General features: G+C 35.7%; 1 protein-coding gene across 1 annotated transcript in view; it reads left to right on the forward strand.

Annotated features, from left to right (window-relative positions):
- TBCCD1 (TBCC domain containing 1) overlaps positions 1-24,339 on the forward strand; it is a 25,445-nt gene extending 1,106 nt beyond the window's left edge. The window contains exons 2-8 of the mRNA XM_008591238.1: positions 2,458-2,836; positions 7,465-7,620; positions 10,256-10,622; positions 12,423-12,609; positions 12,754-13,251; positions 20,748-20,898; positions 23,394-24,339. Of these exons, the coding sequence (XP_008589460.1) occupies positions 2,501-2,836; positions 7,465-7,620; positions 10,256-10,622; positions 12,423-12,609; positions 12,754-13,251; positions 20,748-20,877 (1,674 nt within the window). The 5' untranslated portion in view covers positions 2,458-2,500 and the 3' untranslated portion in view covers positions 20,878-20,898; positions 23,394-24,339. The remainder of the gene's footprint in view (positions 1-2,457; positions 2,837-7,464; positions 7,621-10,255; positions 10,623-12,422; positions 12,610-12,753; positions 13,252-20,747; positions 20,899-23,393) is intronic.
- The last annotated feature ends 783 nt before the right edge of the window (positions 24,340-25,122 follow it).

The following is a 25,122-nucleotide window of genomic DNA, read 5'->3' on the forward strand; positions in this document are numbered from 1 at the left end:
GTTGAGCCGTTCAAGCTTCAGGTTCGGGTCGGGGGGGGGGGGGGCTGCCTTCGCGCTTGCCGGGTCTCGGGCCCGCTGAGAACCCTGTCAGCTGGGGCGTCTGTGTTCCCGAAGTCTGGTCGGGGTGCTCGGCGGCCCACGCAGAGTCTTGTTTCGGACCGCGTCGAGGTGGTGACGAAGCCTCAGGAAGCTCGCCTTGGGCCCTCGCCCATCTCCAGTCCTGAAAAACCCGAATCCCCGTGCATCCCGAGTGAAAGAGCCCCCGTTTATGTTTGTTTACGAAGTTAGTCCTCTCGAGTCTCAGAGTTAGAATATAAGGTTCATTCTCAAGATCTGGTTTTTGATTGCACATTGAAGGAACAGGAGTTCAGTACCTCACAGAACAGCCTATTTACATTTTGGAGAGAACTGACGTCTTCCTCACGTTACATCTGGTTTTACTCAGAACGATGCTAAACGACGCTAGGCCAGTCCCATATTCGAAGACAGCTGCCATTTACCCTTCCACACCCTTCTTTTGGGTTCACATTCGCATTTCTTTCACTTAGCCCTTAAATGGTCTCATGTCTAAGGCTCTTCGTTCTGGTAATCCCCTTCTAGATCCACTCCCATTTTTCAGATATTCACCCAAAACTGGGTTCCCAAAGTTCATTGGCAGCAATGCAGTTCTCAAGTCAGACCTGAATCCTAATCTAGGGCTGTGCCAGCTGAGTATGTGACGTTGGATAAGTCCCTGAGCTTTTCTAAGCCTCGGTTTTCTCATCTGAAAACGAGGACAATCGATATGTACTGTTTCTCCAGGTGAAGTACACAAAATATTTAGCATTCTTCCTGGCACATACTAAGCACTCGATTGATGTCAATTATTTTTTTAGTAGATTATTCTCAAGAGAAGTACAATTTCTTAGAATCAGATGCAAAATATAATAATAGCAATAAAACATTTTTTATCAGTCAGACGAGGAAAGATTTTTTTAAGTGATGTTACTTAATGCTGAAGAGTGCTCAATGAAGTGAGTACCGTGGTCAAATGATGGTACAATTTGATAAAATGGTTTGGAAAGCAATGGGAATATACAAGAATACTTCAAAAAGTTTGTGGAAAAATAGAAATAAAAGAATAGAATAATACGAATCTTTCCATGAACTTTTTGAAGTACCCTCATGTCAGGTTCTTCGGAAATGTCAGTTACTTCATTTCACGAATACATATCTGAAAATTCTAGGAAATAATTCATAATGCAGAAAATAAGAAAAGATGGTAGTCAGCATTATTTATAATAGAGAAAACATTTAAATTTTTTATACTGGAAAATTTTAACATACACAGAAGTAGAACAAGTAAATGGGCCCCCATGTACCCATATCTCAGCTTCAACAGTGATCAATATTTTGTCTATCTTGTTTTTGTGAAAAATCTTGAGCCTATTAAGTGTCTAAAAATGGGAGAATAGTTGAATAAATTTGGGTATATTTATTTAGAATGCCTTGAAGCTTTTAAAATAATACAGAATTGTATATGTGGTGTTATCACAACTATGAAAATCCAAAAAGAAATTTATATCTATGTGTAGAAAAAAGAGAAGGAAATATAATAAAATGTTAACTAGTTACCCTGTGGTGATGGGACTGTGGATGATTCTCTTCTATTTTCAGAATTTTATAGATATTCTATAAAAATCAAGTATCATTATTATAACAAAGAAACAACAAACAAAACCTAAAAATACTGTACTCTAACTCAGCATGATAAAATATGCCAGAGCCCGTTAACTGTTACAAAAGATAAAGATACTTTAACTTCCCTTGATCTATTTTTGCAGCCTGTGTTTACATTAACATTCTTGTCTACCGCCTCATATTAGTGTTTCATATTGAGTTTATATGGTCAGCTAACACATCCAAATCTTTAACCAACTGTCCTCTATGTGTAAGTGATTAAGCTCAGAAATTTTATTCCCCTTATTTTGATCAATGTTCACCCTCAGTGTAGAGCAAGTTTTCCTGTGGCAGGATGACTTTTCCCCCCCATTCCTTCTTATCTTACTGCCCTGAGCAGGGATCCAACTCAGACTTGCTGCATTTACACATTCTTCCTAAAACAACGATTTCTAATAATTCAAGTAAGATAATTTTGTTTTGTCACACAATTTTTTGCTCAAATAGATTGTAATGAGATCTGACCAAAAATCCACACAGAACATCTTTCACTTCTTTCAATATGATCTCTCACTCTCTTTTGGGCCTATTTGTCCTGAGCCTCCCTTCTCTTTCCTTGGATAACTTGTACCTATCTTTGGGAATCTGTTTTAATGCTCAGTTCCTCTAAACTAGAGCTGCTTTTTAAATTGATGTAGTACGTTTAAAAACAGATAAAGGTGGGGGGGGTCACCTTCTAAGAAAATGTATAAATGAAATTTGTTTCAAATCAGTTTGTGAAGAAACTTTGTTTCCTAGGTATGCAGAAAAGCCTTTTCATCCAGATGTCCTTAGAGATAATATGGATCAGTCCAGAGTTCTCCTCTGGGTGAAAGCAGAACCCTTTATAGTGGGTGCCTTGCAGGTCCCCCCTCCATCCAAGTTCAGTCTTCACTATCTCAGGAAGATATCCACCTATGTGCGAACCCGGGCTGCAGAGGGAGCTTATCCACGCCTCTACTGGTCTACATGGAGACATATTGCATGTGGAAAGTTGCAGCTGGCTAAGGATCTGGCATGGCTTTACTTCGAACTATTTGATAGTCTTTCAGTGAGGACACCTGAAGAGCGCCTGGAATGGTCTGAGGTTCTGTCCAACTGCATGTCTGAGGATGAAGTTGAAAAGCAGAGAAATCAGGTATAGATTGATGTGTGTGTATGTGTTTAATTATTTTGGGAAATAAACCATTCTTAATTTTTGTACTAGTAGTATAGTGTGGGGATTTAGGTTAATGACCAATGTGATTATTAAAAAAGGACCATTTAATTTTTAGAAGTTACAGTTTGTCAGTATGTAATGTATTCAGTGAATTAGTCCTTATTTGCCAATCCCATTCACCTACTCCCAAAAACAGTAATGTTGCAGGAATCCTGTGATTGAAAGAGGAAGTATTTTCATTGACTTTAAAAATATTTTGGGGTGACCGAGTGTTATAAACCACGGATAGGTTACAGTCAGGGCACCTAGCTGTTTTTAAATGAGCATCTGCCATGTGCTGGGATTCACTGATGATTAGGACAACATCTCTGCCTTCATGGAGCTCATAGACTACTTGGGGAATCTGGTGTGTAAACAAGTACTATTTAACAGTGTGATATGGCCAATAATAAAAGTATGCATAAAGTACAGAAATAGAATAAATAATGATTCATTCCGGTGATCAGGAAAGACTTCACAGAGAAAGTATATTAATCAGAATAGGCCAATTACAGTAATAAACAATCCCAGCATTTCAATGGCTTAGAACAATAACAGTTTATTACTCATTTATGTGGCAGTCCAACAGAGGTGTACCTGGTCGTATGAATCTCTGGGCTGCTGTTGTCCAAGTCATAACTCAGGGATCCACACTTCTATCTTTTGGAGTCACTATTATATTAATCAACTTTGCTGCAGTAAAAACAAAAACAACAACAAAAAAAGAAATTCCAGTGGCTTATAGTAACGTAGGTTTATTTCTTACTTATTTTACATAGTGGCTGTACTTCAGCTATGGCTTAGCTCTATGTGTCTCCTCATTTGGGAACCCAGGCTGAAGAAACAGCTTCTGTGTAGGTCATGCTTATTCTTGTAACAGAAAGGAAGAACAGCAGAGTAGGTGGAAACTCATGATGCCTCTTTTTTTTTCTTATTTAATATATACAACTTGAAGAATTTGAGTATAAGTATATACTGTGAAGCCATCACCACCATCAAGGCCATAGACACATTCATCACCTCCCAACATTTCCCCTGCTTCCTTTATCATTATTATTATTATTTATTATTTTATTATTTTATGTGTATCTGTAACATAAGATCTACCCTCTTAGAAAATTTTAAGTATACAATACACTATTGTCAGCTGTAGGCACTATGCTATATAGTAAGTAGATCTCCAGAACTTAATTATCTTGTATAATTGAGAGTTTGTAGCTTTTGACCATCACCTCTCCATTTCCCCCTCCTCCCAGCCCTTGGCAATCACCATTCTACTCTCTGCTTCTATGAATTTGATTATTTTAGATTCCACATATAAGTGAGATCATGCAGTATTTGTTATTCTATGTCTGGCTTGTTTCACTTAGCATAATGTCCTCCAGGTCCATCCATGTTGTTGAAAAGGGCAGGATTTCTTTTTTTTTTTTTTAAAAAAAGATGACCGGTAAGGGGATCTTAACCCTTGACTTGGTGTTGTCAGCACCACGCTCAGCCAGTGAGCAAACTGGCCATCCCTATATGGGATCTGAACCTGGGGCCTTGGTGTTATCAGCACCACACTCTCCCGAGTGAGCCACGGGCCGGCCCAAAGGGCAGGATTTCATTCTTTTTTAAGGTTGAGTAATATTCCATTTTGTGTATATGTGTGTGTGTATGTGTGTGCATATATATATATCTCCCACATTTTCTTTATCCATTCATCCACCAATGGACATTTAGGTTATTTATATATCTTGGCAACTGTCAATAATTATGCAGTGAATGTGGGAATGCAGCTATATCTTCAAGATCTTGATTTCATTTCCTTTCAATAAATACATAGAAGTAGGATTGCTGGATCATATATGGTAGTTCTATTTTTAATTTTTTGAGGAATCACTACACTGTTTTCTGTAATGGCTGTACCAATTTACATTCCTTCCAGCAGTGTACTAGTGTTCCCTTTTCTCCACATCCTTGCCAACACTTTTTATTTATTTATTTATTTTTTAATAATCGCCAGCCTAACAAGTGCAAGGTAATATCTCATTGTGGTTTTGATATGCATTTCCCTAATGACTAGTGATGCTGAGCACCTTTTTATGTACCTGTTGGCCATTTGCATATCTGCTTTAGAGAATGTCTATGCAGGGCCTTTGCCCATTTTAAAAATCTGGTTATTTGGTGCTTTTTTTTTTTTTTTTTGCCATGGAGTTCTAGGTGTTTATTATATATTTTGGGTATTAACTTCTTATCAGATACTGTATATATGGTTTGCAAGTATTTTTCCATAGATTGCCTTTTCATTTTGTTGGTTGTTTCCTATGCTGTGGAGAAACTTTTTAGTTTGATGTAATTCTACTTGTTTATTTTTGCTTTTGTTGCCTGTGCTTATGGTGTCATATTAAAAAAAATCATTACCAAGACCAATGTAAAGGAGTTTTTCCTTATTTTTTTTTCCCTAGGAGTTTTACCATTTCAGGTCTTACATTTAAAGTCTTTAATCCATTTTTTAGTTGATTGTGTATGGTGTAAGCTATGGGCCTAGTTTTACTCTTTTCATGTGGACCCTAGGAGTTTTACCATTTCAGGTCTTACATTTAAAGTCTTTAATTCATTTTTTAGTTGATTGTGTATGGTGTAAGCTATGGGCCTAGTTTTACTCTTTTCATGTGGATATCCAGTTTTCCCAGCACCATTTATTAAAGAGACTATCCTTTCCCCATTTTGTATCTTGGCACCCTTGTGGAAAACTAGTTCACTATACATGTGTGGGTTTATTTTGGGGTTCTTCTCTTGATTCCTCTTAAAACTTTTGCTTAGGTGTGACAAAAACTGTGACTACTTTTATAACATTGGCTGAAGCTTTGTCACATGATCAAGCCTAAAGTCAGTGCGATGAGAAAGTAGACTACCCCACAGGAGGTAAGGAAGAGCCCATGGCCATGGGTAAGGCTGTATAAGCCTCTTGGAGGAGTATGGGGAAGAGAACAGTTGCAAATAATACAGTTTGCCACAGCCATGCCTGTTAGGGCCTCAGAGTCCTTTGCTTCCATTTATTTTGGGAAAGTTTCTCTGCTATATGGGGTAATATCTGAATAAGGTTTTAGAAATTGAAAAGTTTGTCAAGCAACCAAGAGAGGGAGGGCATTATAGTTATTCATTAATTATATATTTATTGAGTGCCTATTGTGTGCCTAGGTATAGTAATGGATGGAGTGGATAAGACATGAGTAAAACCTTCAAGAAGTTCCAAATTTTTTGAGTGTTTATTATTTATCAGATTCTATGCTAGTTACTAGGGATATAAAATGAAAAGACAAGGATCTCCTAGTCTCATGGGGAGACTATATGAAAAAATAATGATAGTATAACAAATAATCATTAAAATGGAAATATGTATAAAATCAGGGAATTATGCTGAGTGAAAAAAGCCAGTCCCAGAAGGTTACATAGTTTGTGGTTCCATTTATATAACATTCTTGAAACAATATAATTATAGTGATGGAGAACAGATAAGTAGTTGCCAGGAGTGAAGGAAGGGGTGAGGGTGGCAGAGAAGTGGGTGTGGCTATAAAAGGGCAACATGAGAGATCCTTATGTTGATGGAAATGTACTGTATCAATGTCAGTGTCCTGGTTGTGACATTGTGCTATAGTTTTGCAAGATGGGAAACTGGGTAAAGGGTACTACTGCATGTGAACCTACAATTATCTCAAGCAGTTTAATTAAGAAAGTAAAAACCTATAAAATATATACATTCATGAGGTTCCACATTGACAGTTGATTGAATAGGTCTGGATGATTCTGAGAATGTGTATTTTTAAACTCCTCAGATGATAGCAATTTTTATCCGGGGGGCGGGGGGGAATCAAGGTGAATATAGCCGTAGACCTAGATGTATTATTTCATTTTTTTGCCTCTCCTGTGTTTGTGGGAATGCGTATATGAGGATAATCATGAGCTTCAAATGGTGAGCTTCAAACCACACCCTTCCTCAAATAAGAAATGACTTTACACATCTATCAAACCACTAGTGTTTTTTTTCTTTAAATCAGATACCCCTTTAAGAATATGGTGAAAACCTGAGGCCTACACCACCACAAAATGCATATACACCAAAAAAGTTACATACAGTGTCACGTATTGCAATGATATCTTAAACTTTCTTGGTAAGTCTGTGAATCTTAGGTTAAACCTCTATGTCTTGACTGAATTTCTTTCTTCCTTTCTTCCACATATTCATTTATTTATTCCAATTATTAAGGTTGTTTTTTTTAACTATAATTTTAAGCTTCCGAAATAATATACTTTTAAAAAGTATGTACTTCATGCTTACCTCTTCGTCAGTTTTGGGAGAGAATTTCTATGGCCATAGATGCTACATAGTTTTCTACTTTAGTTTTAGAAACTCCTATATCTGGGTATCAGAGACATACATATCAAATGCTAGCAGTGTTTCTAAATTTGTTTTTTTAGTATTAGCAAACTGTTGTGAATTTAGTTTACTGTGTCTACTCAATTGTAGATGATTGATTGATATTGTTTTAAGACATCTATTCATCATTTATTTTCTTCTTGGACAGCTTTCAGTGGACACCCTACAGTTTCTGCTCTTCTTATACATACAGCAGTTAAACAAGGTCTCTCTGAGGACATCTTTGATTGGAGAAGAGTGGCCTAGTCCTAGAAACAGATCTCGGTCTCCTGACCTGACTGAAAAACCCAATTGTCATAATAAGGTACTATTTATATCTTGGTGTCTTTCTCTGAAAGGGACTATTCGTGAGGGAGGTGATTCACCTTCCTTAAAAATTATGTTGGGATTCCTTATATAAGCCAGTGATTTGATGGCTTATTTTGTCTTTTTGTTTTTTCCTTTTTTTTTCCTAATTATAAAACAAAATCAATGTGTGCAGCCCTAACCAAAATAGAGAAGTAGTTTTAGTTTCTTCACTGGCACAAAATTCACTTATATGATTTTTGGGTAAATCATTCACTATATTCTATTAGCGTTCTTATTTTTGCAAATGTTAGTGAATTTGAATCACTTATTAGATTAAAATAGGATAAATGAGATGTCGTGTTTGCAAAGTCTGAAATCTGCTGAAAAAATTTTCTATAAAAATGTCAGTTTGATTAATCATGCTTAAGTAATTATATATGATGTTACAACCTAGAAGTTAAATTTAACTGCATTGTGAGTTTTAGAAAATGTCATACTGCTTTTTTCTTCCTGTTTTTATAAACTAAAATGTTTTCATCTGTTTTTGTGGAAGTATTTTGAAAAACTTTTAAGTAAAATGTAGATCTCAGTGCATGCTTTTTAAAAATGTTCTGAGGCTAAAACATTCTCTTTGATACTTGGCACTATTATAATCTCCTTTTTAATAAGTCTGTGCTCCCTTGTATTCCATGATGCTATATCCTCCATGTTCTGTTTCAGATTCTTTTTCTCATATTTCTTTCTTTTTTTTTTTTTTTTTTTTCTTTTTTAAACTCATGTGGCATTGGAATAAGAATAGCCACCTGCTTATGAGTGACCTAGAGTTATGAGGGATTAGATACTCTGAGGTAATCAGGAACCACAGGATGCTTGTCATAAGAGAAAAAGAACAAAATGGAACAGACATACAGAGAAACATTGACCCCTGAAAGAGAACCAGGTTCTAGATGGCTTTCCAGTTCCAATTCTAACAAGGCCTACCTCTACTTCACTTTGGGATATGACTGTGTATCCCGACAGTAAAGTATCTTTTTACTTTATTTGACTTGTTCTCTCTATGCCAGTGAAAATTACCACCAGCCCACCCATACCTACTTAGTTGTCAAGTCTTACTTATTCTGCCTCAATATTACTCTTCCCCCCCCCAAAATAACTCTTTAAATCTGTCCCTTTTCTTCCTCTTCTCTAGGCTTTTTAATCTAATGACTTTTTTTTGGTCTTGATTTCTATAATTAGGTCCTAGCTGGTCATCCTGCTTTTAGTCCATAGTCCACTGACCACACTGGACTTTCTAAAAATGCAGATGGATTATATCTATCTCCTGTTTAAGCTCCTTCAATTAATCCTCATTGTCATGTTGTTTTCATATTGTACTCCATGGAGCCTCCTCAGGGCCTGCTTTGGGAGAGGAAGCAAAAGGGAGGAAGAGGAGGTTGAAGCTGAGGACAGCTCTGCTTTGATCTGTTTTGGGTTTTTTGGGGGGTGGGGGACATTCGAATGAGAATTTATTAAAAAGGAAAAAAAAAGGTATATCTATTTAGAAAATAGTTTGAAAGTCCCTGGCACACAAAATACAGTCCAGATGTTTTAGTATTTCATCCAAGGCCTTTCATGATCAGTCCCTGCCTAACATTTTAACTTCAGCTGCCACTTCCCAGCGTGCTTCCTATACCCCCACCCAGAATTTGCCGTTCTCTGAACACAGCAGCTACATCTACTCCTGTGGGCCTTTGCATGTGCTGCTGCCTATGCCTCTGGAATGCCTTTTTTTCTTATCTGTTTGGCTAACTACCAACATCAGTCAAGAATCTTCAAACAGCACTCCACTATGATTTTTTTTTTACCAGGTGGAGTTAGTCACTCCTCTCATCTCATAGAATGTCTTTACGAATCTCTGCTCTAGGTCTTATCTCATTGTGTTGTGGTTATTTGTTTATATTGTCTTCTCACTACATAGACTGAGTTCCTTGAGGACTGGAACTGTGTGTTATTCAATTTGCATATTCATCACTAAACACTGCTCATGCTGAATAAGAGGTGCTCAAAAAATATCTGCCAAATGAATGAATCAAATCACTGGGACATCTGCCAACTCAAAGCATATTCCCCAAATTGTAATTTCTCTTAAATCTAGTCACTATAAGATTGATTGCCTCATTTCACCTAGTTGAATTTGAAATTCTTTCTTTAATTGGAGAAGGTAAATTAAGAAACCCAGTGCTTCACTGAATGAATGTCCATGGTAATCATTTTTATTTTCAGTCTGAATCTTTTATTTACTAGCTGTGTGACCTTGGGCAAGTATCTTTACCTTTCTGTATCTCTATTCCCTCAGATGTAAAATGGGGATGATAATGGCATCCATTTTAGGATTGTTAAGATTAAATATGTTAAAGTATATAAAATACCTAATGCTTGGCAAACTCTAAATGTTATTATTAGTATTACTTTTCAGTTAGCTAAGGTGAAGAGGGAATCTATTTAAACCTATCACATACCGTACACAAGAAAACTTTATAAAGTTTATATAGCCACCTAAATCCTTTTTGGGAGATGAGGCAGAGTATAAATATGAAAAAAGTAAAATATGGAAGTTTTAGGTCTTGGAGAATCTCTGTTATATTAAGAGTATTTTCTTCTGATTTTTTCAGAACTGGAATGATTACAGTCATCAAGCATTTGTCTATGACCATCTATCAAATCTCCTTGAGCTGCTTTTAGATCCTGAACAACTCACTGCATCATTTCATTCAACTCACAGTAGTCTAGTCTCTCGAGAAGCTATTGTGGCACTCAGCTTTCTCATTGAAGGTACTGTAAGTAGAGCCAGGAAAATCTATTCACTTCATGAACTTGCACTGTGGCAACCACTGCATGCAGAAAGTGGCTTCTCAAGGATCTCTAAGACTTTCTCTTTCCACAAGCTGGAAGCCTGGTTGAGAGCCTGTTTGACCGGAAATCCATTTGGTACATCTGCTTGCCTCAAGTCTGGAAAGAAATTGGCTTGGGCTCATCAAGGTATTTTTTAATATTTTAACCTATATTAAATTGAATGACAAATTAAGGAACTTAGTGTATTCTGGTATATTAATGATCATACATCTTCTGTAGAGGACCTAAAAAAAAATTGCTACTATAAAAGAGAAAGAGGGAACATCTGTGTTTTGTCTATGAATTTTTCTCTCAAGGCAACATCTCAGAGTTGATTTAGTAGTCGAGGTCCTTTTGGTTGCAGTTAACAGACACTCCAACTGCAATTAGTCCTCTCTTTCTTCTGCTTTTCTCTTATCTGACTCTCCTACTCACTCAAATATTCTCACTGGCTTGAGGCTTGTCTATTTTCTGTACAACTCAACAGAATTTGGCCATCCCACAGTAACAACTTCAGAGAGTTGTTGTAGAAATGAGGTCTTTAGCTACATAGACACAAGCAGAGTAGATGTTTCTAAATAGGAAATTTAAATTTACAGTAGAGAGAATCTGGCTTTAGTTGTATCAGGTATCTATTCCTGATAGTCCAGCTAACTGGATAGGTTTAGGTGCTGTATAACTCCTGGGCCCAGGTACAAGTTTTAAGAGAAGAGGGACTGGGCATACACCTCAGTAGGTATTTACACTACTGAGGCAAGTGCCAGACAAAACTAATGGGGGGAAAAAACTGCTCTAGAATGTACTTCGACAATCTCTGAATTTCAAAGGCAAGGAAAAAGTAAGTTCCATACAAATGTAAAAAAAATGATTTTATAGCAAATGTTTGTAATGCTAAAAAACAGAAAATGGTTGAGCAACATCTATAGAATCTTGAGCAAAAAGATTGTAATCCAAGAATTCTATATCCGACCAGGCTATTCCTCTAATACGAAGTCGGAGACTCTTAGATATGTAAGGCTCCCATAAATATATAGGAGATACTACATAATTCTTGGTGTTCATAAAAGAATATAAGTTCAAGTGAGTTTTTGAAAGTTGTTAGGATGTGCACTAATAGGAAAAAAAAGACTATCCAACTTCATAGGATTATACTAAAATGTTAACAGTGATAGTAAGATTACAAATGATTTTTTTCTTCTTTTACTTTTTATTTTTCTACAATATCTAGGCATTACGTACATGGTATATATGTAATAAAAATAAGCAATAAGAATTCTTTTAAAAGAAGATAATAGCATACTTATGTGACCTCTCCACGTTTAGCCAGTATTGTTTACAAGGGTGTCTTGATAGCTTGCAGGGAAGTACAGTCTGAGAAGCTTGTCACATAATGGTGGGACTGTGTTAGGAGGGCAACCTGCACATATTTTTTGAATGTCAGTTTGTGTAAGACATTGTGTATGATAGGAAGTTGTGCTCTTAGGTAGTAGTGATCTTGGAAGTGAAGTCATGGATTCAAATAGAATTCTTGGAATAATGTGGTAGGTAAGTAAATTAGAAGGAGTACAGAATTAATATTATGACTGTTTAGAGGTTAATTATGAGTTGGGCCACCTCTGTGACTTTCTAGTCTTATGACCTTAGGCACATTACTTAACTTCAAGGGTAGGTATGAAAAAAATCTTAGATCTATAGACAATCTTGAATGGATTTTAGGTCCTAAAATTTTTTTATAACAAAATTATGAATTACTACAAACATACAGAAAAGAATGGAGAATGGATTAGCCAACACCTCTTTACCCATTGCTTAGACCTAACACTTTTTCCCTCATATGTACGATCTAATCTTAGACAGGTATATATGTAGACATGTATAACCTCATATGGTTATTTGTTTTTCTTTTATTTGAAACTATCTCATTTATTTATATGTTTTCTTAAATAGTTGAAGGTACGACCAAAAGAGCTAAGATAGCATGTAATACTCATGTGGCCCCTAGGATGCACCGTATGGTGGTAATGAGCCAGGTTTACAAGCAGACATTGGCCAAGAGCTCAGATACTCTGGTGGGGGCACATGTGAAGATTCATCGTTGCAACGAATCTTTTATATATCTGCTCTCTCCCTTACGGTAAGTGCACTCTTCATAGTGTTCTAACATTTTCACATTTTCTTTGAACTAGGGTTGATCCTTTTTTTGTCATCAGAGAATAATATTTTTGTCAAATATTGTTTATCTTATTCAGAGGAATTTACTTTTTTTTTTTTTTTCCAGATCTGTGACAATTGAGAAATGTAGGAATAGCACCTTTGTCTTGGGCCCTGTAGAGACTGTTCTTCATCTCCACAGCTGTGACAACGTTAAAGTCATTGCTGTTTGCCATCGTTTGTCCATCTCTTCTACAGCAGGTTCCATCTTTCACATTCTGACACCTACACGTCCACTTATTCTCTCTGGGAACCAGACAGTAACTTTTGCCCCTTTCCACACCTACTACCCAATGCTAGAGGACCATATGGCCAAGACTGGCCTTGCTACAGTACCTAATTATTGGGATAATCCAGTGGTTGTATGCAGAGAGAACAACAACACAAGTGTCTTCCGGCTTTTACCACCTTGTGAGTTCTATGTATTTATTATCCCCTTTGAAATGGAAGGGGACACAACAGAGATACCTGGGGGTCTTCCATCTGTATATCAGAAAGCACTGGGTCAAAGAGAACAGAAGATACAGATCTGGCAGAAAACTGTGAAGGAGGCTCGTTTGACAAAGTGAGTGTTTTCTAGAAGTAATAGTTTGTATTTTACTTGAAACTCCATGGAAAAACAAATTAATCTACACATTTTTATAGCTCTGCTAAAGTAATTTAAAAACATTGTTTTTTTGTTAAGGCTTGGATTTCAGATCACTGTTCTAGGCTCTGTTGGGTTGGGGGATGGGAGTGAGTGGATACTCAGGTATTAGACTGCCTTCTTTTAAGAAGCTTGAGGGCCGGCCCGGTGGTGCACTGAATAGTGCGCCGCTTGGGAAGCGCGGCGGCGCTCCCGCCCCTGCTAAAGTAATTTAAAAACATTGTTTTTTTGTTAAGGCTTGGATTTCAGATCACTGTTCTAGGCACTGTTGGGTTGGGGGATGGGAGTGAGTGGATACTCAGGTATTAGACTGCCTTCTTTTAAGAAGCTTGAGGGCCAGCCCGGTGGCGCACTGAATAGTGCGCCGCTTGGGAAGCGCGGCGGCGCTCCCGCCCGAGGGTTCGGATCCCACATACAGACCAGTTCCCGCTCACTGGCTGAGCGAGGCGCGGGAGCAACGCCGAGGGTTGCGATCCCGTTGCCGGTCCCCGGTCCGGTGCGGGGGCAACACTGAGGGTTGCGATCCATTGCCGGACACGGAAAAAGACAAAAAAAAAAAAAAAAAAAAAAAAAAAAAAAAAAAAAAAAAAAAAAAGAAGCTTGAGTTTAGTTGTCAGATATAAGACATATAAATTCAATCATATATAGAATATTCCACATAATCCAATACTTAAATGGATTGGTTTTTAGTTGTTAATTTACTTCTTTATACTATACTACTGGTTCTCAAACTTGGTAGTGTATCAGAATTCTTCGAGGAGCTTGTTAAAAATACAGATTTCCCTGGCTCCACCACACCACAAACTTACTGAGTCAGAATCTCCAAGGGTAGCTTCTTAATGCTGGTCCACAGACTAGTGCCAGTTTTTGTCAAAGTTTTCCCTAGTCCATGGTAAAATGTGAAAAATAAGTACAACTTACTGAGTCAGAATCTCCAAGGGTAGCTTCTTAATGCTGGTCCACTGACTAGTGCCAGTTTTTGTCAAAGTTTTCCCTAGTCCATGGTAAAATGTGAAAAATAAGTACAGTGTTTTTAAATAAAGGTAGATTTACTCAGAGCAAAATACTATCTTTTATTCTGAGATTATTTTTTCCCTACTTTTGGTGTACTAAGATATCTTATTTTTAATAACATGCTTGTGATAATAGATGGCTATGATTACTATATTATGTACACCACAGAGTTTTATATCAAGGGTATTGGTCTTTGAACTCCAAAAATCAGGGACACACTGTATGGATTATAGAGATCCAGAATACATCAGTGTCGATAGCGAGGGAAGATTTATGGAGAAAGTAGAATTTGTGTTGGACCTTGAAGAATAAGCAGTTTGGATAGGAAGTGAGGACTGGGCAGAATACTTTCAACAGCACTGGAGGAGCAGATGTGGAATCAGAAAGTAGGCCTTAGGAATCCCGAAGATCAATTGCAGAGGCAGGATTCTGGGTATGGAATAGTGATATTTAAGCTTGGATGGATAGATTGAGTCAGATTATGTCAAATCTTGAATGCTAGGCAGTGAAAATTAGGAAGTGGAATTGAACAGTTAGGAGTTGTTATAGGGTTTTAACAATGGAATGAAGTACAAAAAGCCATTTCATTTATTTGGGAACATTTGTAGAATGCCTACTATATGCAGACCACTTTATTAGATGCTATTGTGGATTAAAAAATGTATAAAGCAATGTGATTAGCACATGGGAAAATTCTCTGGTTAGAATTGAAAGAAGGGAATAAGGGTAATATTTCAATAGTCCAGACTAAGAAACTGGACTAGAGTGAAGAGAAGAGGGGTGGAGAACAGAAATACTTTGACAGGAGGAAGGGTTCAGTGGAAAATCCTGTGAAGAAGACAAGAAAATTAAAGATGACTCCAAAAATTGGAGCCCAGCTTAGAAAGTTTTGATTAATCAGTTTTCTTCCAGACAGAACACTATATATATATACAATTTGAAAGTAATGGATTTGCAGAATAAGTAATTACTGTTTGTACAAATATTTTGGTATTTAATCAAATTTTATTTGTTAGAGATATTAGGAGACAAAAATAGGAAACATTTAAACATCGTCCAATTGAGAGCTAGAGCTAGTTTGAGAAAAGGTATCAAGTTTTTTTTGGAGATCTTTATGTGAAATGTCGTGTCTTCATAATATCCTATCCCTATTTCTTACGACTTAGAAAAATTCCTTAATGATTGGATTCTATTTTTCTAGTAGTAGTTGTTTTTGCTGGTTGTCATTACCTTGGAAAGTGGCAGCCATTCCAGAAATGTTTCTATTTCTGATGATCCAGAACTTCTATTTAATGTATGAGTGAAAATGCTTATATTAATTAGATCTTTCAGTTTTGTTAGATTTTAAGTTTAGTGGGTTTTTTTGGATAGTTGTGTCTATATTGTAGGGGAATGTCTCAGACTCAGGAATTAATATAGAACATGCCACTTACTATGTGACACTGAGTGTGTATTTAACTTCTCTGTCTCTTAATTGTAGCTTATACATATAAAGTATTTTCTACCCAATTAGATTGATGTGTATATTTAATAAGGTAACATATAGTAGTGATGTATGTGTGATGTGTGCTGTTCTGTGTTTAGTTATGTGTGTGAGATACTGTGTTTACTAGTATGAGTACTAGTGATGTGTATGTGTGTATGTATCTCATCTTCTGGGCAAGATTGTTTACCCAGAAAATCTGGAACCTGACCTGTTAGAGTTAACTTCATTCTAGGAGAAATAGTAATTGAAAAAAGACTTGATCTAGTCATATTTTCCGGATGCACTGTCTTGGCTTTATTCTCATCTTATGGATTAAGGAATAACATGGATAATATACAGTTAAACAATTGCATTTAGACTCTTTAAAACATTTGCTACCTGGCAAAAAATAAAAATATTGATAACAGTCACAACGCATGCTTTAACTAGAAGTCCATTGTCTTAATACTGCTATTATCTGTTACAAACATTCTGTATAATCTGTACCTCATGGATTGAGCCACCAAGACATTAATACTACAGACCAGTCATTCTTTTTCCAGCATATTACATAATAATGATATTAACAGGTAATATGTACTGAGCGCTTATTATGTGCTAAGTACTATGCTAAACACCTTCTATGTACTAATTTATTTATTCTTCATAACAATACTCTATTACACATGGGGAAACTGAAGAACTGAGAGATTAAGTACTTTACTAAAGTCACACAAGAGCCAGGATTCACTGCTAGTCAGCATGGTTCCAGAGGTTCTTTTTTTATTTTTTTAAAATTGAAACATAATTGATTATACATATCTGTGGGGTACATCGTTGAATATCAATACCTGTGTTGCAATACATGATCCTCAAATCAGGATAATTACTATGTTTATTATTACACATGTAACCATTTTTTTGTGGCCCTTTACCAATTTCTCACTACCCCACCTTCCCCTCCCCATTTCCTACCTCTGCTGGCCTCAGTTCCAGTCTCTCCTTTTGAAAGTTCAACGAATTGTTGTGATTGTTGTATTTTTCTTTCTTTATTTGTTTATTTGTATTTTTTTTAGCTTCCACTTATGAGTGAGGACATGTGCTATTTCTCTTTCTGTGCCTGGCTTATTTCACTTAACATAATTTTCTCTAACTTCATCCATGTTGCAGCTAATGGCATTCCATTGTGGAATTTTATGGCAGAGTAGTATTCCTTTTTATGGCTGAGTAGTATTCCATTGTATATATATACCACATTTTCCTTATCCAGTCATCCATTGATGGTTGGTTCCAACTCCTAGCTATTTTAAGTAGAGCTGTGATAAACATGGGAGAGCAGGTATCCTTTCCACATGATGATTTCCATTCCTTTGGATATACACCCAGCAGTGGGATTGTTGGATCATATGGTGATTCTATCTGTAGTTGTTTGAGGAACCTCCATACTCTTTTCCATAATGGCTGCACTAATTTATACTCCCACCAACAGTGTAGAAGAGTTCTTCCTCTGCATCCTTGCAACATTTATTATTCTGTGTCTGTTTGATAATGGCCAGTGTAACTGGTGAGAGGTGATATCTTACTGTGGTTTTGATTTGCATTTCCCTGATGCTTAGTGATGTTGAGCATTTTTTCATGTGTCCATTGGCCATTTGTATATCTTCCTTTGAGAAATGCCAATTCAGCTCCTTTGCCCATTTTTTAGACAGGTTACTTGGTTTTTTTTTTTTACTGTTGTTTGAGTTCCGTGTATATTCTGGATACTTATTAATCCCTTGTGGGATGGATGCAGAGTTTGCAAATATCTTCTCCTACCCTGCAGGTTGTCTTTTCATTGTGTTGTTTCATTTGCTGTGCAGAAGGTTTTTAGTTTGATATAATCACATTTGTTTATTTTTCCTTTTGTTCCCTGTGCTTTTGGGGTCTTATTCATTCATAAAGTCTTTGCCCAGTCCTACTTCCTGAAGTCTTTCCTCTATGTTTTCTTTTTTTTTCTTTTTTTTAAAAAGATGACCGGTAAGGGGATCTTAACCCTTGACTTGGTGTTGTCAGCACCATGCTCAGCCAGTGAGCTAACTGGCCATCCCTACGTGGGATCTGAACCCGGGGCCTCGGTGTTATCAGCACCACACTCTCCCAAGTGAGCTGCGGGCCAGCCCTCTATGTTTTCTTTTAAGAGTTTTATAGTTTCAGGTCTTATTTATGAGTTTTTAATCCATTTTGAATTAATTTTGGTATACAGTGAGAAGTATAGGTCTAATTTCATTCTTCTGCATATGGATGACCAGTTTTCCCAGCATCACTTATTGAAGAGACAGTCCTTTCCCCAGTGTGTGCTCCTGTTGCCCTTGTCAAAGATCAATTGCCTGTAAGTATGTGAGTTGATTTCTGGGTTCTCTGTTCTGTTCCATTGGTCTGAGTGTCTGTTTTTATGCTAGTACCATGCTGTTTGGGTTACTATGGCTTTGTAGAATAATTTGGAGTCAGGTAGTGTTAGGCTCCCAGCTTTATTTTTGTTGCTCAGGATTGCTTTGGCTTTGGTTTTCTATATGAATGTTAGAATTGTTTTTTTCTATTTCTGTGAAGAATGTCATTGATATTTTAATGGGGATCGCATTGGATCTGTAGATCTCTTTGGAGTAGTATGGACATTTTCATGGTGTTAATTCTTCCAATCCAAGAGCATGGAATATTTTTCCATCTTTTTGTGTCCTCTTTAGTTTCTTTCAGCAGTGATTTGTAGTTCTCATTGTACGGATCTTTTACCCCCTTGGTTAAATTTATTCCTAGGAATTTTATTTTTTTGGCAACTATTGTAAATGGGCTTGCTTTCTTGATTTCTTTTTCCACTAGTTTGTTGTTGGAGTATAAAAACTATTGATTTTTGCATATTGATTTTGTATCCTGCAACTTTACTGAAATCGTTTATCAGCTCTAAGAGATTAAGGGTAGTCTTTAGTTTTTTCTGTATATAGGATCATGTCATCTGCAAACACAGACAGTTTGACTTTGTCTTTTCCAATTGAGATGCCCTTTATTTCTTTCTCTTGCCTGATTGCTCTGGCTAGTACTTCCAGTACTAAACAGGAGTGAAATAGAAGTGGTGAGAGTGGACATCCTTGTCTTGTTCTTATTCAGAATGATATTGGTGGTGGTTTTGTCATATGTGATTTTTATTTGTGTTGAGATACTATCCAACAATCCAATCCCCAAATTAGTAGATGGAAAGAAATAAGATAAGAGCAGAACTAAATGAAATAGAGACCCCAAAAATGATACAAAAGAGCAATGAAACAAAAAGTTTTTTGAGAGGATAAATTAAATAAACAAACTATTAGATAGGCTAACTAAAAAAAGGAGAAGATGCAATAACAAAAATCAGAAATGAAAAAGGAGACATTACAACTGATACCACAGAAATACAAAGAATTACTAGAGAATACTATAAACAACTATACATCAACAAATTTGAAAACCTGGATGAAATGGATAAGTTTTTGGACACATGGAAACTACCAAGACTGAACCAAGAAGAAATGGAAAACCTGAGCAGACCAATAGCAAGCAACAAGATTGAAGCAGTAATCAGCAGTCTCCCAACAAAGAAAAGTCCAGGGCCAGATAGCTTTACTGCTAAATTCTACTAAATCTTTAAAGAGGAATTAATACAATTCTCTTAAAACTATTCAAAAAAATTGAAACAGAAGTCATTCTCCCAAACTCATTCTATGAGGCCAGTATCACCCTGCTACCAAACCAAAGATACAACAAAAAAAGAAAACTAAGGCCAATATCTCTGATGAACATAGATGCAGAAATCCTCCACAGAATATTAGCAATCAAAATATAGCAACACATCAAAAAAATTATACACCATGATCAAGTGGGATTCATCCCAGGGATCCAAGGATGGTTCAGCATTCACCAGTTAGTAAATGTGATACATCACATCAACAAAATCAAGGACAAAAACCATATGATTATCTCAATAGATGCAGAAAAAGCATTTGACCAAATTCAATATCCCTTCATGATAAAGACTCTCAGCAAATTAGGTATAGAAGGAAAGTTGACTATGGAGTGGTCTTGTTTTTGTCTTGGTATGTCATTATCCCAGAGTGGCATTGGTGTCCTGTGGGATTGTTTATGTTCAACAGAAGAATACCATGACTGGGCTAGATCCTAGCTACACTAAGGTCAGCCTAATAGTGCTAAGCTAGCTCCTGCCTATCAGGAGCTCTTCTTCTCTTTCTTCTCTTAAACATATTAAATATGATTTCACTTGAAAACCTTTGTAGTTTTGTTCCTTCTGCCTGGTTTCTCTCCAGATATTCATTTGCTTACTTCATCACTTCATTCAGACTTCTGCTCACATGTCATGTAGAGAGGCCTTCTCTGTCCATTGTGATTCTAACATAGCATTCCCAATACTCTCCATTCCTTATCCTTCTCTATTTTTCTTCAGGGCACTTATAACTACTTAACTTTATATCATATATTTACTTTATTTATTACCTATCTTCCCTACTAGAATATACAGTTCACAGGGCCATAGACTACATAGATCACAATGTGAATTTCAGTGGTGCCCTCTGGAATCATGCAGTGCCATCCTCCCTGGACAGGGGCCTTGTCTCTTCTCTTTTCCTTATATTTTTATCCCCATCAGTCAGAACTCTACCCCAGCATTCACTTGGTCCTCAGTAAATATCTGACAATAAGTCTTTACAAAGAAGGCATTGTTTGTGACCAATCCTTTTTGTTGTGGTGGTGGTGGTGGTGGTACAATGGACTCTGAACAGAGTGAGAACAAAGGGATAATTAGAAATAATTAATCATTTAGCATTATCCCATTAAAGTGTTATATAATCACCTGGAATAAAATTTATATGAATTGGTGTTCTTATATTCTTTTTGCTCTTAATTGCAATTTTAGGGATCAAAGGAAGCAGTTCCAGATACTTGTGGAGAACAAGTTTTATGAATGGTTGATTAATACAGGACATCGCCAACAGCTGGACACCCTTGTACCCCCTGCAGCAGGTTCCAAACAAGCAGCAGGATAGGGCTCCTGTATCAAAACACTGGTAGGCATTTCTAATGTAGACCACTTAAAAGAAATTCTTTTGGGAAAAATCTTCCAAGCATACAAAAAATATGCACAGGGTATTATGTTACTAACCGTTGCCAGTTTTTTTTCCACCACACCTTCCAGCATACACAGACCTTTACATATCCATATTTACCATATTATACAGTGAAAAGACCAACCAAAATATTCAGGTGGAAACTATAGAATTTGGGGCAAATATAATGACTTAGTTTTGTCCTTTTTGCTTTTTATATAAGTTGTACTGTACAAAGATACCACTTCACCCCCATACATAACTTTAAGTTTTATTCCTTCTTTCTAACACATCTTTCCTCTTTCCCGTCGCCTCCAAACCAATTAATAAATAAGGTGATCTTTGTTAATTGCACATATGAGCGGTAATAAATTACTAGAATTAATCCAAATGAAGATTTGATTACTGAACACTAGAAGATCATAGATTAAATGGAAGAGAGCATGGATACATGTTTATTGGGAGTTATTTAATCCAAATATATGGTATTCTTTTTAAAATACAAATTTGTTTACTTTGTTGCTTTAAAGTATTTTTAAAAACTAACAGTAGAAAACCAGACAAAGGACGTGAATAAGACAAAGAACAGAATACGTAAAGGTGCTCACTTAAAATTGAAGAAATGTAAGGTACTATTTTTTATATACCAGATTGGAAAGGATCAAAAACTGGTGGTATATAACACTGTGAAAGTGTAAATGTGTGTGGCCTCTTTTGGCGGCAATTTGACAAAATCAAAATTAAAAATACAAATATTCTTTCACTTAGCAATTTCACTTCTTAGAGTTTATCTTACAGATATACTCGTGCATGTAAAAATTTATTTAATTTTTTACTTTAATTTTTTAAGATTGACAAAATTTTATGTATTTATCAAATACAACCTAATATTTTGAAATATATACACACTGTGGAATAGCTAATCAAGCTGTAATTAACATATGCATTACCTCACATAGTTGTCGTTTTTGTGGTGAGAATATTTAAAATCTACTCTCAGCATTTTTCAAGAATGCTATATATTGTTATTAACTACAGATACCATGTTATACAGTAGATCTCTTGAACTTATTCCTCCTGTCTAACTGAAATTTTGTAACCTATAAAGATTTGTTTAAAAAGATGTTCATTGCAGCATTGTTTGAAATAATTGTAGATTGGAAACAACCCAAATGCTTCTCGGTAGAGGGCTGGTACCTAATGGACTGATTCATCCATACCGTGGAATGCATCTTTAAAAGGAACGATATATTTTGTATGTTCTGATATTGAATTGTTTCTCAGCTTAGGGGAAAAAGTAAAATGTTGCCTCGTATGTTTGAAAAAAGACAGGGATTATCATATGTACTCATATGCTGATACACATCTAAAATTTTCTGAAAAGATAAACTGTAAACAGTGTTTGTCTTTGAGAAATGAGACTGGGTCTCTAGGGTGAGAGAAAACTTATTCTTTATTTTTATTGAAATATAATACACATAAAATTATGTGAATTAAAATTCACCTTTTTAAAGTGAAGAATTCAGTGGCTTTTAAGTATAGTCACAAGTTTGTGCAACCATCATCATGAACAAATTCAGAGCATTTTCATCACCCCCAAATAAAGCCCATACACACGGGCAGTAGCTTATTCCTTCAACCCTATCTCCTCTTCCCCCCAGCCCCTGACAACCACTAATCTACTTTGTCTATGCTCAACACTTCATATACATGGAATCATACAACATGTGGCCTTTTGTGTCTGGCTTTTACTTAGCATAATGTTTTCAAGGTTCATTCATGTTGTAGCATGTATCAGTACTTTGTTCCTTTTCATGCCCAGATAATATTCCATTGGATGGATATACCACTTTGTCTTTTCATCAGTTGATGGACATTTGGGTTGTTTCTACTTTTCAGCTGTTGAGAATAATGCTGCTACTTACATTTGTGTACAAGTTTTTTTGCAGACATATGTTTTCATTTCTCATAGGTATATATCTAGGAGTGGTACTGCAAGGACATGTGTGTAACTTTTTAAAGAAATGTAGTTTTCCAAAGCTGTGAAAAATGTATTCTGTTGCTTACTTTATATATAATTTGCATTTTGAAGTGTATATTAATTTTAAAAAATGAATTTTACAATATTTAGTAAATGCTGAGATTAAGAACTGGAAGTCTTGGGGACTATAGAAAGGAAATGGGAACTATAAGAGGGTAAAAATTTTAGTTTATACTAACCCCCCAGTGTGCTAGTTTTTTATGTCTATGTATGGATTTCTTTTCTTCCGTTATGAACTAATCTGACACTTAGAAAAAAGGAATATAATTAACTTTAAACTTTATATATTTTATTACTCTAAACTGTCTTCTCACCCTGATTTATGTGATTTTGTGAATGTAAGTTCTTTTCTTATTTGCATAATGGCAGAAGGAAATTAAGTAATTAATATTAATATTTCTTTTGTTATATTCAGCGCTCTGGAAACATGAGGACAAATGGAGGACGGTGCCCATCTTGAAACTTACATTGGGAAGACGCTCTTACTGCTTAAGAGACTGTGGGACTTTTTCTTCCTATTGAAGACCTTTCCTTGATTTTCATTCTGTTCTCAGTTATTACTGTTTAGGGTGAATTTTAGCTAAACTTCTGATTTACATATAAACATACTGTTTGTAGAACATCAGACCATCTTTGTGATGCCAAAATGAAAAAGTTGATGAAGGCCGTCCCATTGTATACGTGTTAAAATTAAAGTGATTGAGTGTAGATTTGCAAATATATTTCATATTTTAATTTGTATCATGAAAGGGTTTCATCCTTTCTAGAGTTAAGTAAGAGTTTTATAGTTCTTTGTAACTATTTAAAAAGAAATTACTACTTATTTTAAAAAATAATAGAATGAAAGTATGATTTGTTGGTGTATAAATATAGCAGAAATAGTTTTATATAAAGATATTTTAGTCCTTAAAATACAAAACTTGATGAAATTGTGTAAATATCTTTGTTTTTCACTTTCTGCTTTAAATTTTCAGTAAACAAACTCTAAAAAGTAATTTTCTCCTTTTGGTAAAAGGATAAAGCTTTACTTTTAATTTTGGAAAACGTTTCCAATGTCATCCTGTGACATCATATCAAAATAAAGTTTACGTTTGATTGGGAAAGCCCTGTTCTTTCAAGTAAAGAAAAACAGTGATCAAGTTAGTGAAATGAAACTGATCACTGATAAACATTGTTTCATATGCTCATTGGCCATTTAATTAGTAATTATATCAAAAAACAGCCTGCTCTTATATTTGTAAAGTGAAAATTAACCCTCAGAATGTTTGTTAATTCTAACTGAAGTTTTTATGGTTTTTATTTTAAGAGTAAGTTCAAGCAAACAGAGCATTACCAAATAAAGAAACACTGGAGTAACAGAAGTGTGTTTTGAAAATTGCTGTTTGTTAATGAAATTAATAGTATTAATAAGATACTTTCTTTAAGGTTTATAAAATTCAGAATACTAAGCATAAGACTTGATACTTTGTTTCTCAAGAATCTTCATAGCAAGACACATTTGCCATTTTCTGAATTGACTATAGTACTTCTTGGGTGTATCCCATTTATGAAAATATTTGTAGGATAGCTTTGTTAGTAGAAAGATGAGGAAGATGGACTTTTGAGAAGAATATACTTGACTAGGAAAATTTAAATAGAAAAAAGTTGATTTGTTGTTTCTTTGAGTTTACATAGTGTGTTATCTCAGTCCTAAAGTCAGAGGTGTATTAAGGGCCAAAAAATGTTCTCTGAATAGGTCACAGTACGATATCGTGGGCAGAGAAAGACCACCTAACAGGTGGCAAGTTGGGCGGTACTAAACCTTTGCAAATTCAGGAGTCCCAAAATGCCTTTCTGTCTCTCTACATACTGTGGTACCCTTCTTATGGATTAGACCTCTTTCTTTTTTGATTTGTGTTTTGAAAAAAAATCAGACTTAAATAATAGTTGCAAGAATAGGTCAGTGAACTCTCATTCCCTTTGTCTAGATTCGGGTACCCTTCTTATGGATTAGACCTCTTTCTTTTTTGATTTGTGTTTTGAAAAAAATTCAGACTTAAATAATAGTTGCAAGAATAGGTCAGTGAACTCTCATTCCCTTTGTCTAGATTCACCAATAGTTAACATTTTGCCACATTGACTTTACCACTCTATGTAGTATTATT

The sequence above is a fragment of the Galeopterus variegatus genome, unplaced genomic scaffold (assembly GCF_000696425.1).
Source record: "Galeopterus variegatus unplaced genomic scaffold, G_variegatus-3.0.2 Scaffold6778, whole genome shotgun sequence".
NCBI classification, from domain to species: domain Eukaryota; kingdom Metazoa; phylum Chordata; class Mammalia; order Dermoptera; family Cynocephalidae; genus Galeopterus; species Galeopterus variegatus.